The 15,506-nt window shown below is 37.3% G+C and overlaps 1 protein-coding gene across 1 annotated transcript; it reads left to right on the forward strand.

Annotated features, from left to right (window-relative positions):
* The first annotated feature begins 9,552 nt into the window (after window positions 1–9,552).
* LOC121393968 (vomeronasal type-2 receptor 26-like) lies at window positions 9,553–15,263 on the forward strand. The gene is made up of 4 exons (XM_041563834.1): window positions 9,553–9,575; window positions 10,045–10,084; window positions 11,867–11,990; window positions 14,350–15,263. The coding sequence occupies exons 1-4, from the start codon at window positions 9,553–9,555 to the stop codon at window positions 15,231–15,233; spliced, it is 1,071 nt and encodes a 356-aa protein (XP_041419768.1). The 3' UTR covers window positions 15,234–15,263.
* Window positions 15,264–15,506: the final 243 nt, after the last annotated feature.

A 15,506-nucleotide genomic window follows, 5' to 3' on the forward strand; every position in this document is an offset into this window, starting at 1 on the left:
TAAATGCAGTGATAAAATTTGAAACAAACAAACATTGTATTCCAAGCTTAAAAAGGACAAATAGCATACATTTTGAGTATGCACAAAAACATGTCCACACATCTGAAATAGAAGGATAGTTTTTAATTGAATACCTTTCAGGTAAAATGTCTGTGATAAAGCCTGAACAGTGTACTGGACTCTCCCCTTTCCTACACTGCTGTATATTTCTGGTCCACGGCCCAGTTTGGTAACTCTTGAAGCCGCCAGCACTTTCTAACACAGGCTGTTCGGGTTCCAGAAAATTCTATTTTTGGGAAATAGGTACAGTACTTTGAAAAATAATTGCTTTGTGTCCAGTTTTCCCATTTTATATGCCTACAATATATTTGTATTATTGTATGTGGTCATTCAATGCTATGCTCTCTAAACCTTTATCCATATACCGATAAAATTACCTTCACATTTGTACTTGAACTTTAGAATTCCACTCATTTCTCCTGACTTCTACCTTTCACTTCTTTCTGACATAGAGAACCTAGTTGTACTTTTACTTATCAAACTTTTTCAGTTATCACTTTAAATCCCCTCGAAGGTCCAACCTTTGGTCAGGGCTCCTCTTAGCTTGGCAAATATATATTCTCCCCAAATCTCAACCTTGTGTATCTTGGAGAGCAATGTCCATTTTTCTCAATTCTGAGCCTGAGGGCCAGTTCTTCAAGTCTCCTCATTCCTCTCCTTCACGCAGGAGCTCCTCCTCAGTTGGACCATTCGCTTCAAACGGATGTTTGGCAGTACCTAAATAAGATGTGCATTACTGAATCTAGTTTACTTGGAGAGGACGGAAATGACTGCCTTTTGGTCTCACTTAAAATCAGGATTAAAAACAAAATAGCTGTGCAACTTTATTTTTTGGATTTCAATGATGTCTTTTTTCTGCAAGAATGATCATGTACCAGTGCAGTTATAAAAGCTTCGAGGGTCCTTCAATGTACTCTAATTTTTTAGTACAAATCATGTGCTTTTGAACTGAAGTGCTCAAGATATCTATATCGATGGTTTTAGGCTAAAATGAACAATATTTATACTCCGATATATGTATAAAACAGGAGCCATGAATTATTGCTTCCATCATCAGCTCCCTAACGTATTTATAATATTAATTTAACTGGAAAAAGATTATTCTATATTAAATTTAATTATTAATATCATTATTCCCTTTGCATATATTCTAAATAATCATCAACATTATTTAGATCAAAATGCATATGTATAATAGAGAGAGAGCAAAAAGAACAAACAAGACCTTTCTGCAAATGAGAACTTTATGAAAAAGAATATTCATTATTCATCATCATCATTTATTTATATAGCGCTGTCAAGATACGCAGTGCTTTACTGCAGTTATAGCAAACAGGGAATAAATGGTGGATAACAGACAAGGATTACAGAGTACAATAGGGTTTACAAACTAAAAGGTTAGGGTACAATTGAGACATTAGGATTGTATAACTTTGCATCGAGGGACTGCCTCTTGGAGATAAGTATGGACTTACTCCAGTTGTACAGATTGACTCATCCTAGGGAACCCGTGTCACTTTCCACCTTTTTATTTTATATTGTTTTGTCATACATTTCCAGTATTGGAAGTGTTAAATTTTACTGTACTTTTTGGTACCTTTTTGGAATCTAATGTATTGTAAGGTATTTTACATGTGTTGATTCACCATAACATGGATATTAAAGCTATCCTAGCTTTTGAAATAAAACAAACTTTGAGTATGAGTTATTCCCATTCTCTGGCTTTTAGTTTATGGTATATATACACTATAGAGGAATAAAATATAGCAGTCAACAGGTTTTTTAGAAATAATCAAAAATATGCCAAACTTTTGGTCACCACTTGGGAAGGGAAACACTTACAATCTCTACTGGGAGTTAATTCTAGCACATTGCATTACAGACTGCTCAGTCCACAAGGAGATTTATATCTGACCTAGTCTGTAAAAAAATAGCTTATAGCCTAGATGTGATTTCTGTTGAAATGAATACAATAAATAGATCCTGCATTGGGATAAATAGCCCCTGCTCTGAGCTGGTAACAGAATAGAACATTTTCTCTAACAGATGCTCCAGCTCGGTAGCACTCCATTTCTCTAAATGAATCATGTTAATTCTAATCATATCTCTGTTTATTATTCCAGTAGTGTCTGATGTTCATCTGGAACCCAGAGCCACATGTTCTGTAAGGAAAGTTTGCTATCGGACCAGCTTTCAAGCTGGGGACCTGATTGTTGGTTCCTTTGTCCAGCTATACGGCTTTTACATAGACAAATTTTATAAGCAACAATATTTAACAGAATATGTTAAATGTTATGGGTAAGTACTTCTTTATTAATAGGATTTTGTATCAGGGGTTTAGCAAAGTTGTACCAAGTATCTGTCTAAGATTTCAGCACACTGTCATCTAATTTGTGTCTTTTAATCTTAGGAAACCAGTTTTCTCTTTATTGAAAACCATTATTCCTCTCTCATATACAGTATATAGTCATATATATATATATATATAGGCAACCTTCAATATTCCAGATGTAGCAAAACTAAACTAGAAACACATCTACATTTAAAACACAGTGAAAAAAAGCAAATTCAAATATACACACAAGTAGTTTCTAAAACCTGGAATAGTCTGGATTTATTCAAGAAATATAATCTCAAAAAGTTGCCAGAGATAACCTGGAAAGTAATAACTGACAAGTTTCTCTGGAAGGATATTGTCTTTACCAACTTTATTTTGACATTTTATTAAACCATTTGAGATTTTCAGCTTCATTGAGAATGAAAGGAACAATGTATTTTTGTCAGAGACATTTAAAACATTTAAAAAGTTGCATTTTTTCCACTATCACTATTTTGGACATTCTTTACCATTAACAACTGCTACGGTCATTTTCCTTTATCGTATTCAATTTACAACAACTGAATCTAGTTACCATGTATTTTATCATTACCATTTTATTATTCTCTACTAAAGCCTACAGTATTATATTCTTCTTATCCCACAATGGACTTATGTTACATTGAAGACTTTACTTTTTGGGGCTACAAATAATTTTGAATGTTTTTAAAAAAAATTGTGTAACTAGAGAAATTTGCAGTTCCACCATTGGTGAAGAATTTCACAAATCAATGCAAGAATTTTACAATCCAGTCTATTTCACCAAAAAGCCACCCTAGAAAATGCAAACGTCATTATTATCAACCCTTTGCCTTCCACATCACACATTTTCCCATTACAGGTCCTTTAATATTTTGTCCATAAAGTATTAATTAATTACTTTTAATTCTGTCATTTTTTTCAATCAACTTATTGCTTTCTACAGAACATCTTTCAGCTTTCTGCGGCAATATTTGGCATTGATTTATGCAGTTGAGGAGATAAATAAGAGTTCTCACATTTTACCTAATATTACCCTGGGCTACCAGATATTTGACTCCTGTGGATGTGACATTAAGGCCATGAGTGGTTTATTGGACATAATGTCTGGAGAACAACAAACAATTCCAAATTATGACTGTTGGAAGACTAATAAACTGGTGGGGTTTTTGGGAGACATGACTACTAGCACAACACAATCCATGGCCCAATTTCTAGCAGTGTTTAGATACCCCCAGGCAGGTATTCATTTATGTGCTGTAAACCTGTGTAAAAAGATGCGACAATAAATTCATACTGCAAGCTTATCTTTATCATTCTGAAAGATGCGACAAAAATATTTTACAATGCTAAATTCATACTGCAAGCTTATCATTATCTTTATCATTCTGAATCATACTACCAATTTTGCATGTGGCTACATCTACATACCTACAATGATGCACTTTCAATAAATATTTCTCTTTTTCAACCTAAAAGCCTGCCATTCTGTAAAGAATACCAGATTTTTACTTTGGTGCTGCCCAGCTTGTGTGTTTGTTGAGAGTTACAGTACAATAGCAAATTTAAATAACTGTAAAGTACAGATGTCAAGGAAAAAAGAATAGAAGAGAAGAAAGTGTTAGAGAACACACAAACTGATAAGATAATAAAGGGAGGTGCAGAAACCACAAGAAAGGTTAAAAAGCTAGAGAATTGGAGGAATAAAACAAGGGAAAATAGATTTGGGAAGCAGATAACAGAAAGGACAATGTGAGAATGAGAGAGGAGAGCTGATGATAAATGGAGAGAGAGAGGTAAGTATTGAGAAATGTGTAAGGAAAGAGAATAAAGAAAAAAGCACAATGAGATACGGAAGAAACATGAGAAAGGGGTAGAATATAAAATGGGTCATTCAGTAAAGAAAGTAGTCAAAACTGGGAAATATAAAACCATAATTATTTTTGTATTTATTTAAGATCAGTTATGGCGCCATGGATCCAGTTTTCCATGACAGAGTCCAGTTCCCATCATTCTACAGAACTATCCCCAATGAGGAGGCAGAAATTGATGGGATTGTGCAGATACTGAAGCACTTTGGCTGGAAATGGGTCGGACTCGTTATATCAAATGATGACACTGGATACAGAGCCCGGGAAAGGATAAGTACAGAACTTGCCATGATGGGGGGCTGTTTAGCTTTCTTATTTGCAATTGATTATGGTACGCACACACACTCTACAATGTTGAAAGGAGAAACAATGTTTAAGGAGATTGAGAAAACCACTGTCAATGTGATTATTGTGTTTATTAATGCAAAGTACATTTATGAATCTTTAGCTATCCTTTTACGTTCCAGAATTCCAGAAAGAATTTGCATCACATCTTCCCTTTTTACTGATTTTATCACTTTTCCTCATAACTTAAAAGAAAATGTCATATTTAACAGAGCTCTTTCTTTGTTAATCCAAGAGGGAGAAATTCCAGATTTTGATTCTTTTTTAAAAAGTTTTGCCCTTAGCAACTACCCTCAAAGTGAGTTAACAGAATATATATGGCAAGGTTTATTTTACTGTAGTTTTCCATCATGGACTGAAAATAAACCCGCAATCTGTACAGGGAATGAGTCTATAATTTATGAAGTTTCAATGCCTGGGGATGACAGAGTGACTTATAGAGTTTACACAGCAGTCTATGCCCTGGCACATGCCCTGCACAATCTCTACTCTGCTCAGCCACCAGCCAATCACTGGGACAAACTGGAATATATGAGAAACCTAAAGCCCTGGCAGGTAGGGTAAATCGAGAGTTTGTTGTACTAAAATCATGTAGGCAGGGGTGTAACTACCAGGGGAGCAGGGGGAGCAACTGGGCCAGGGCCCGGACCCCACATATCCCCCCCGGCAGATCATGCGTGCTGCAGCCGCAGAGAAAAATCACACAGATGAGGGTGGGGGCGGGCCCGGCTGCATGGCCCGCCCCCACCTAGTGCATGTAGGTGGTATAGGAATCTTAAGTTAATTTAGTAAGTTATGATGAAATTAAGTAATGATTTAAACCTTATGTAAAATAACTTGGTGCAATATGTTAGGGTGAGGAATAATGGAAAATTCATGTGCAATTAGATATTTCAATTCCAACCAGCCACACACAAATATATCCAATCTGTCTATTTGGCAGGGGTGAGGGTTAGGGAGCTATGGCAGCTTAGCAATTTAAAGTCCAGGGGTTCGCTTATCAAAACGTGAAGTTAGAGATCACCACAGTCCACTAGAGTGAAATTCCACCACACTCCATTTATTTCTATAGCATTTTAAAGGCATATTTTCACCCATTGATAAGTACTGGAAAAGAGTCTTCATCAGGATTTTACATAAATCAGACTCCAGAATGTCAAAGTAGGGAGACCAAAGTTTCAAAAACTTTTCCTTGAAACCAGTATTACCATATCTAAAACCAATTGCTTCATCTAAACATAGAGACTTAAGATAACATTCAGATTCAGATCTGGGGAGTTTTCCTGAATCCTACAAAAATAGATTTACGAGTAGCTACATTGACCAGATGTATGAAATATTTATATTTATTCCAATATTTAATTTAGGAGTAAATAAGCCGAAGGATTCACCTGATAATCAGTAATGCAAATTCAGGAGATACTCATATCAATGTCAGTTTTGTATTAATAAAATTACCAATTTTTACCCCATAACTCCCCAAACCTTGATTTTAAGGGGCATATTCATCAAAGTGTCGAATTTTGAATTTCGAAAAACTTCGATCGAATAGGTCCGTATTCGGCCGAATTCGAAAACGTACAAATCAAATAATAGCGCATTCGATTCAAAGTTTTCAATTTTTCAAAGTCCACCAATTGACTCCAAATAGGTTCTAGGAGGTCCCCCATAGACTATTCCCTTGTCGAGGTTCACAAAAATAGCTCGAAATTCAAATTTTTTTCATTCGAAAATTCACCTCGACCTTTGATAAATCTGCCCCTAAGTCTTCCCACAATATAGGTGAACCAGATGCATTATCACTCCGTTAATACAAATACAAATTCCATGGATGCAATTCTGTGGTGCTCTATCTTGGGACTTTGCTGCTCCACAATTCCTCATACATCACAATAATATAAAGGTAGTCAGACACAGCAAAATGTGCTTACAATTTGTGGTTTATTAAGATCTCCACACAATGTTTTGGGGATCTACCCCCTTCCCACCAAATAAGGAATTAAAGATTTCTCTTTGCTTTAGTAAATAAACACAAATCAAAGGGACAAAAAGGAAGAGATTTGGTAGTTACTTGCCATGTTATTATGAATTAGCTTCCAAGTTGCAAAAGTATCACGCCAGAGAATGTTAGTATATATTTTAATATCAGTAGGAAGGCCACACCATTTCCTATGAAGAAAAGCAGAAATATGGCCTCCCTTTTCCAAATATGCTTCAAAGTAAGGATTAGTGTAGACCTCCCCACCCAATATCAACTCAACAATATATCTACATAAAGAAGCTTACATTGAAAAACCTAAAATTAGGTAAATTTAGGCCTCCAGAATTTTTTGATTGACGTAACTTAAGCAAGGAAATTTTGAGTTTCTTCCCCTGCCATAAAAATTTTGAAAAGTGCTTGATCTAATTTCTTAACATCTGAATGCTTCAAAAGAAGGGGGAAATCAAGCAACGGATATAATAACTTCGGGGAAGTTTTACATTTTAAAGAAAGCAGCCCTACCCATAAGATTAAGCAGAGAATGTAGCCATTTGTCACATTAAGGATTCAGTAAGTTTGGTCAAGGGAGACAAATTTAGAGAATAAAGCCTAGACAGGTCAAAAGGAATGTTTAATCCTAAATATTAATCGAACACCCCAGAGGTTTTAATTTTTGATTCAAAAAGGGTTTATTTTGGAATATTTACTATTAATATTTACTAATCCAGTTTTTACTTGAATGGTAAAGTTTCAATGGCATATTCTTGCCAAATGTGTTTTTCTATGTCTTCTTCAGGTAAGTCCGCAGGAGAGGCCATTGACGCGTGATGTACAAAATTAATGATTTGAGTTCAAAATGTATGTGTAATGGTTTGGTTTAGTCACAAACAAAAAATGATTGGATTTCTAAACCTTCAGTCTTTCTCCTCCTGCCATTCCAGATACAATCTCTTCAAGTGCCAATACAAAAATGTCCAACGAAATGGCCAGCGCTGCGCGACTAGCGGGGAGTAAACCACAAAATATAAAGTGCATATAGTGTAGTATGTTTTAAAATAATCAAATCACCATTTGTAACAGATTGAAAGTGTGTGTCTTAAAAAGTTTGGGTTACAAATCCAGTGTTAAAGAATAAAATCGAAGATGTAAAATTCTGTAGGTATCCTGCTCAATAATCACACAAAATGGAGCAAAGTCTTTGGGCAGAAGGTCGTAGTTCAAGGCGTTAGGCAATAGAGTAGTCAGATCAGGCCGGGTCGAGCAGGCAGAGTACAAACAAAGTCAGGCAGGCAAGGGTCAAACCAGGAAATCAATCAGAAGGGAGTTGGCAGAATCGCAGTCAGATAACATATCTAGTAGGTCTCTAGTAGGTCTACTAGGATCTAGTTTGGTCAGTACCACTGTTAACCATCAATTAAAAAGTAAAGTAGATGTGGGGTAATATCTGTTTCTAATAGTGCGGTTTCTATACAGTCTATTCCTTCTCTCTGCGGGATGGCTGTAAACAAACGTTCAATATCTATGTTGCAAAGGAAGCATTCTTCACTTGACATTTTGTAATTTGCATAATAAATCTGTTGAATCTTTTAAGCATGTTGGTATTTTCTGTACTAGGGGTTGCAAATATGAGTCAACAAATTTGGACAGGGGTTCCAGTACAGAGCCGATTCCTGACACTATTGGTCGTTCAGGGGGATCGTGTAACCATTTATGTATTTTCGGTACAGTGTACAGGACCGGTATATATGGAAACTCTGTACTTAGGAACTCACTGGTTTCTTATCAATTACACCTTCATTCCATGCTTCTTGAATCATAAAGTCAACCTCCTTTTTAACCTGGGGTGTGTGATCATTTCCTATCTCTTTATAGTGACCAGGGGTTAACAGCTGTCTCTGTATTTCATTCACATATTTTAGTTTATCCATCACTACCATTGCCCCACCTTTATCAGCCTTCTTTATCACTATATCAGTGTTACTTTCTAAAGCTTTTAGGGCTGCTCTTTCTTTAAAGGTGAGTTTATTTGTAGTGATTCCCTCCGATACATTTTCTATCCCAGAGTTGTTTCACATCGTTTAATACAACAGTTTCAAATGTATTTAATGCAAGATTGTCCATTTCTGGCAAATGGGTCCTGGTTTTTCTGAAGGGTTCCCTTCTTTCCTTTGGGTATTGTGCTTTATCAGAAAACTGCATTTTAAGTTTTATGTTCCTAGTAAACTTAAGGAAGTCCATTTCCCAGCTGACGGGGTCACAAGAGAAAGGTGGAACAAATCCCAGCCCTTTATTTAGTACAGTACTTTCAGCGGGAGTAAGTTGATGAGAGGATAAATTAACAATTAGATCTTTTAGCTCCTCTGTTGGTGCCTCCGGTAAGGATACTGTTGCCGGGTATTGTCTCTCTTGGGTTTTTTCTCTTGCTCTCTGTGTCCCTTGTTATGCGGTTGCCTAAAAAAAGAGAGGCTGATGATGCTGTACTTGTTTCAGAGTCGCTCGCATGGCTCCCATACTCGTCTGACGGGCCAGTTTCCTGGCTTACTTGGCTCTTGCCTACAGGGCCTGGCAGACCACTCCTTTCTCCCCTCTGTCGCGGTGGAAATCTCTGGGATCGCTGCCGACGTCGGTCCTCCTTCCACGAATACACACGGTTCAGCCTGTAGTCCTCCACGTCGCGCTCAAGCTTGTGTTGTTTCTGCAGCTGTATAGTATCGCGGAACTTGCTGAGCGTCTCAGCTTGCTCTTCCAAGATGGCCGCCGCTCTTGTTTGTCCCCAGAGATCTGTGAGTTTGGATTTTTCTTCCACAAGTTCCGATCGTGTATTAGTAAGTTTTTCCTGTGCCCGCTCAATGGTCAGGACCATTAGGTCTAAGCTCCATTTATTGCAAATGGCTTACCAGGGCTGTGCCATTAGCGGGTCCTCAATACACAATACCACAATGCTCCTCTTCTGTGTGCGCCGGTAACTATGGCGCGCTTCTTCTGTATTTATAGGCGCATGCACGCTGCAGTGATGAAACCAGCGCACAATGGCGTGAAATTTAAATGTATTTAAAGGGACATTTTGGATTTTTTTCATTGCCCATTATAGGTTCATTCCTTGTGAGTTCCTGGTGCCTTTCTGAGTTATTCTTGTCTGATATCTGATTCCTGTTGTGACCCCTGCCTGTTTTGACGATCCTGACTTCTGAAATCCTGACCCTAGTTTGAGGCGTTGGTCATCAGATTTATGGCGACCTGAAGTTGTGGGTTGGCTTGCTTCCATATTACTTAGGATCCTCTGTACTTCATTCTCCATATGCAAACGTGTGTCCTTTATTGCTTGTGCTTTGTCTGCTCATGGTTGTGCTGGGAACCACTTCCATATGGATGGACAATATAATACTTGTAAAGTCACTTTGTTTAAACTGGATGTGTTGTCTTTCCCGTAGCTTATTAACCCTTTGGTTCTGCTCCTATACCCCGTCCAAGGTACGATATCATCAGTATAAACATGTAGTGCATATATTTGCACAATAGGTTGTTTGCAAATATTTTTATTGAGAAGGTTAAACCCTTCCCCACCTTAAACAAGGGGTGTGTTACCGTAAACTCCTCCCATTGTATTCCTATACAGAATGTGTGTTAATGGTGTTAAGTACACTTGATAATGGGCAATTTGGCTAGAAACATGTAGTGTCAAATAAATGAAATTTTGCAGCAAAGTACTGCGTAAACCTGGTCTGTTCCACCCTACATATTTATACTGATGATATCGTACCTTGGACGGGGTATAGGATCAGAACCATAGGGTTAATAAGCTACAGGAAAGACACCACATCCATTCAAAACAAATTGACTTTACAAGTGTGGGATCCAGGTCACAGTGCTGAGATCCTGGGGGTGTGACGCTATCGCCTTGGGGAGTTCCAATGTGCTGTCTGTGAGGGACATGTTGTAGCCATGCCATGATTATCTGCTGGGCCTCTGTGGCTTGAAAGTACAAAACCTGTGAATAATTTGTCTCTGACAAATAAACTGTTCTATTTTTATTGCAAAAACCTCCTGGAGCCCTTGTATTTGTTTTTTCTACACCATACCTTCAATTCTTCAATATTGTGAAGGCCCATCCTGGAGTTTTAGAGTTAAATGTAACACATACTCTCTATACCTATAGCTGGATATTAACCCTTTTGTGCTAAAATAGCCCAAAACCCCTTTACATCTACTTCAACAATTGTGGTAGACACTTCTGGGATGTTGTGGGCGTTGGATAGGAGAAAGCTCCATTATCTATATGCCATGGGGTTATGCTTGATTCTGCTCTATATTTATTGTATCTATATTACATCTGCCAAAAAGCCTTACACATTTTATGCCACTCTGGGGCAGTTAGTCAGATGCCAACAGAATGTTTCACCTCAGAAATATTCACTCCTCAGCTCCTCTCTCATTCTTTCTTCTCCCACTAGGACTGCTCCCCATCTCTGGAGTTCTCTAGCATTTTGTCCAACTTTCCCCAATCTCTCTGCCTTCAAACAATCTATTATACACATTTCTTTTGGGAAGTTTTCCCTCCTCTAGCTTAGCTTCAGTGGACACTATCTGCTGCTAAATGCCATGCTCAGTGCCACATCTCTCCTAATCTTGTGTCTCATTCAGGGTTTTCTTTACCTCTTGTTTGGTTTTTGGTTGTTTTTTTTGCATGTTTTCTTCTAAGTTTAACGTATGCATGCATTTATTGTACAATGCTACGGAATATGTTTGAATATGGTAATAATAGTTTGTTGTAGATATGTTATTAACAAGCAATACTTTAACATTTGCTTAAAAAGATTTCCTAAAAAATTATATGAACTTGTACTGAAAATGTTGTGCCATGTGTGTTTATATGCAGATAAATACATTTGTTCGTAATGTGACTTTCTTATCTTCTTCTGGTGACACCATATTCTTCAGTGACAAAGGAGATCCACCAGCTCAGTTCGATGTTATAATATTTTTATCGTTGCCAAATGGTCTCTTTGCAAGACAAAAAATTGGAAGTTTTCATGTATTAAACAACGGCACCAAACGCCTTTATATAAATAGCAGCGCTGATCTATGGGGCCCTTACTTTAAAGAGGTAATAATAGAATAATAATTGATATTTCCCAGCATTCGTGATTTACGGGTGCCTGTTTCAGTGTAACACCCATAGTAAATTAGGTTGAAAAAGACACACACATTCCAATATCTCAATACTCCCTCCATGTTTTTCCCATACAAATACAGATGCCACAATCTCTGTGCAATGAGCCCTGTGTCACAGGATACAGGAAAGCTAAAATAGAAGGGAAGCCATCTTGTTGTTATGAATGTGTCAAGTGTGCAGATGGGGAAATGTCCAACACAACAGGTAAGTGGCAGTCACAGGACAGAAATAGGAAAGAAATAGGAGGACTGATCTTCCGACCTTTAATGTTGATCTAATGCCTTTAAATTAGGTGTTGGTTTTCAAGATGTTACAGTGGAGAAGGATCAGACTGTGAATGAGAGGGTGGGAGTGGGGGTGCTTTATCCATAAATTGGCAATTCTGACTACAGAATAATCTTACTAACAATATAAATCTAACCGGGTAGTAACATCCAATTTTAAAAATCAGAAATTCTTTACTAATGGTATCTTTACATCAGAATGTTTTCTTTATAGAGAAAAATGACAGACCAAGAGAATGAGCACAGCACAAAAATGACATAGGGAACTGAAAACAATGAGAAGAGAAAATATACTTGCTACAAGTGAAGGGAATGTATGCTTGGGGGGAGCAATATCATGTGACAGAAACTTCCCCTGGTTTTTCTATGGCCCTTCTGAGATTAGAACTCACCACAGAAAAAAATATTAATTTTTTATTCATTCCTATGGGAGTTTTAGAATTAAATGAACTCTAACTTTCACCCATTGATAAATATGCTTCTGAAAATCCAATAGGAATTAAGAGTGAGCGCTAAATTACCATTTAGATACATCTAATAAAGGATAAGATACTGGACTTCATAGCAAATCATAATACTATGAGTGTGTGCCAGCATGGTTTTATGTGTAATAGATCTTGCCAGACTAACTTAATTTCTTTTTATGAGAAGGTGAGCAGGGACCTTGATTCTGGGATGGCAGTGGATGTGATTTACTTAGACTTTGCTAAAGCATTTGATACAGTGCCACACAGAAGGTTACTGGTTAAATGAAGGAATGTTGGCCTGGAACATAGTATTTGTACCTGGATAGAGAACTGGCTAAAAGATAGACTACAAAGAGTGGTGGTAAATGGAACATTTTCTAATTGGACCAGTGTTGTTAGTGGAGTACCGCAGGGCTCTGTACTAGGTCCCTTGCTTTTCAACTTGTTTATTAATGACCTGGAGGTGGCCATTGAAAGTACTGTTTCTATTTTTGCAGATGATACTAAATTGTGCAGAACTATAGGTTCCATGCAGGATGCTGCCACTTTGCACAGTGATTTGTCTAAACTGGAAAACTGGGCAGCAAACTGGAAAATGAGGTTCAATGTTGATAAATCAGGTTATGCACTTTGGCAAAAATAATATAAATGCAAATTATACACTAAATGGCAGTGTGTTGGGAGTTTCCTTAAATGAGAAGGATCTTGGGGTCTTTGTAGATAACAAGTTGTCTAATTCTGGGCAGTGTCATTCTGTGGCTACTAAAGCAAATAAAGTTCTTGTATAAAAAAGGGCATTAACTCAAGGGATGAAACATAATTATGCCTCTTTATAGGTCCCTGGTGAGGCCTCATCTGGAGTATGGGGGCAGTTTTGGACTCCAGTCCTTAAGAGGGATATAAATGAGCTGGAGAGAGTGCAGAGACTAAGTGCAACTAAACTGGTTAGAGGGAGGGAAGAGTTAAATTATGAGGGGAGACTGACAAGGTTGGGGTTGTTTTCTCTGGAAAAAAGGCGCTTGCGAGGGGACATGATTACATTTTACAAGTACATTAGAGGACATTATAGACAAATGACAGGGGACCTTTTTTACCCATAAAGTGGATCACCGTACCAGAGGCCTCCCCTTTAGACTAGAAGAAAAGAACTTTCATTTGAAGCAACGTAGGGGGTTCTTCACAGTGAGGACAGTGAGGTTGGGGAATGCACTGCCGGGTGATGTTGTGATGCTGATTCAGTTAATACCTTTAAGAATGGCTTGGATGATTTCTTGGACAGACATAATACAAAGGCTATTGTGATACTAAACTCTATAGTTAGTATAGATATGGGTATGTAGAATTTTAATTAAAAGTAGGGAGGGGTGTGTGTATGGGGCTGGGTTTTCATTTGGAGGGGTTGAACTTGATGGACTTTGTCTTTTTTCAACCCAATTTAACTATGTAACTATCTGCTCCTTAATATCTAACAATATATGACCATTCATCTTGGCTCATGTCTTTAGTTTATTACACAAGAAACCAATCACTGTGAGTCAATCCTTCTTTTGTCCTCCAGCTCATCCTCTACTGCATTTCCCACATGACAGAACAATAAAACCAAATGAATCCTCAGTTTGGAAGTCTTCATTTAATGCATTTGCTTTTCAGCTACATTCTACATTTCAGTTAATTCTTATCCTCTGTACTATTATCAGGTAGTAGTCACATCATGGAAATCAAAACGGGTCACTATCAAAGGAAGTTCTGTGTGAGCAGCAACTTTTGGCAACATAATAATCCTCTCTAAATATATATTTTTTAATATTTTAGATGCACTCAACTGTTTTATATGCTCTGAATATCAGAAGTCTAATAAGCGGAGAACAGAATGTGTCCTGAAAGACATAGACTACCTTTCCTATAAAGATACCCTGGGGGCCAGTTTAACATCTATGACTTTGATTCTCTTCATCACAGCTTTTGTCGTTTTGGGAATATTTATGAAATATTGTGACACTCCTATTGTGAAGGCCAATAACCAAAATCTTAGCTTCCTCCTCCTCATCTCTCTCATGTTGTGTTTCCTTTGTACTTTATTATTCATTGGGCGTCCAACGAAGTTATGTTGTCTCCTCCGGCAAGTCAATTTTGGTATTCTGTTTACCACTTCTATTTCTATTGTGTTGGCTAAAACTCTCACAGTTATAATTGCCTTCAATGCCACAAAGCCTGGGAGCAAGCTGAAGAAGTATGTAGGAACCCAACTGGCCATCACAGTAGTCATTGTATGTTGTTTAGGCGTGATGATCATCTCAACTGTGTGGATGGCTTCAAATCCTCCATTTCTGGAGGCTGATACATTGTCTGAAACTGACACCGTACTTTTAATGTGTAATGAAGGATCTGTGTTGTTTTTCTTCAGTGTAATTGGTTACATGACTGCTCTGGCTCTGTTCAGTTTCATTGCTGCATTTCTAGCCAAGGATTTCCCTGACCGATTTAATGAGGCTAAAAACATCACTTTCAGTATGTTGGTGTTCTGTAGTGTGTGGGTGACATTTGTCCCTGCATACCTGAGCAGTAAGGGGAGTAGAATGGTGGCAGTTGAGATATTTGCCATGTTATCTTCCAGTGCTGGATTATTGGGCTGTATATTTGTTCCTAAATGTTATATTATTTTTTTTAAGCCAGAACAGAACAAAAGAAAATTGTAAAATTGTCCCTTCATTTGTTCTAATAGAATAGGCAGATTTATTATATCTTTGCTAGGATATTGTAAGTTAATAAAAAAAACATATTCTGTATTTCCAAAAGACACGTGTATATAAAAATTAAAATAAAATATGTATTTTTAAATAATACAATCACTGTAACCTTTTATGTACTGTACAGCGGCTCCCTAACAGGAATTTACAAGTAAAGTTATACATACATAACAAACTGTGAAACTCTAGGCAATATCACTAATAAGTCAAATAAAGTACTGT

This window comes from Xenopus laevis, chromosome 5L (genome assembly GCF_017654675.1).
Source record: "Xenopus laevis strain J_2021 chromosome 5L, Xenopus_laevis_v10.1, whole genome shotgun sequence".
Taxonomy (NCBI): domain Eukaryota; kingdom Metazoa; phylum Chordata; class Amphibia; order Anura; family Pipidae; genus Xenopus; species Xenopus laevis.

What these genes read in the sequence shown, in the direction of transcription:
- LOC121393968 (XM_041563834.1), top strand. Translation starts at nt 9,553, where the DNA reads ATGCTCCTCTTCTGTGTGCGCCG. An exon ending in CTCCTCTTCTGTGTGCGCCG is followed by an intron (nt 9,576 to 10,044) that starts GTAACTATGGCG and finishes TCTTTCCCGTAG; the next exon opens with CTTATTAACCCTTTGGTTCT. An exon ending in GCTCCTATACCCCGTCCAAG is followed by an intron (nt 10,085 to 11,866) that starts GTACGATATCAT and finishes ATACAAATACAG; the next exon opens with ATGCCACAATCTCTGTGCAA.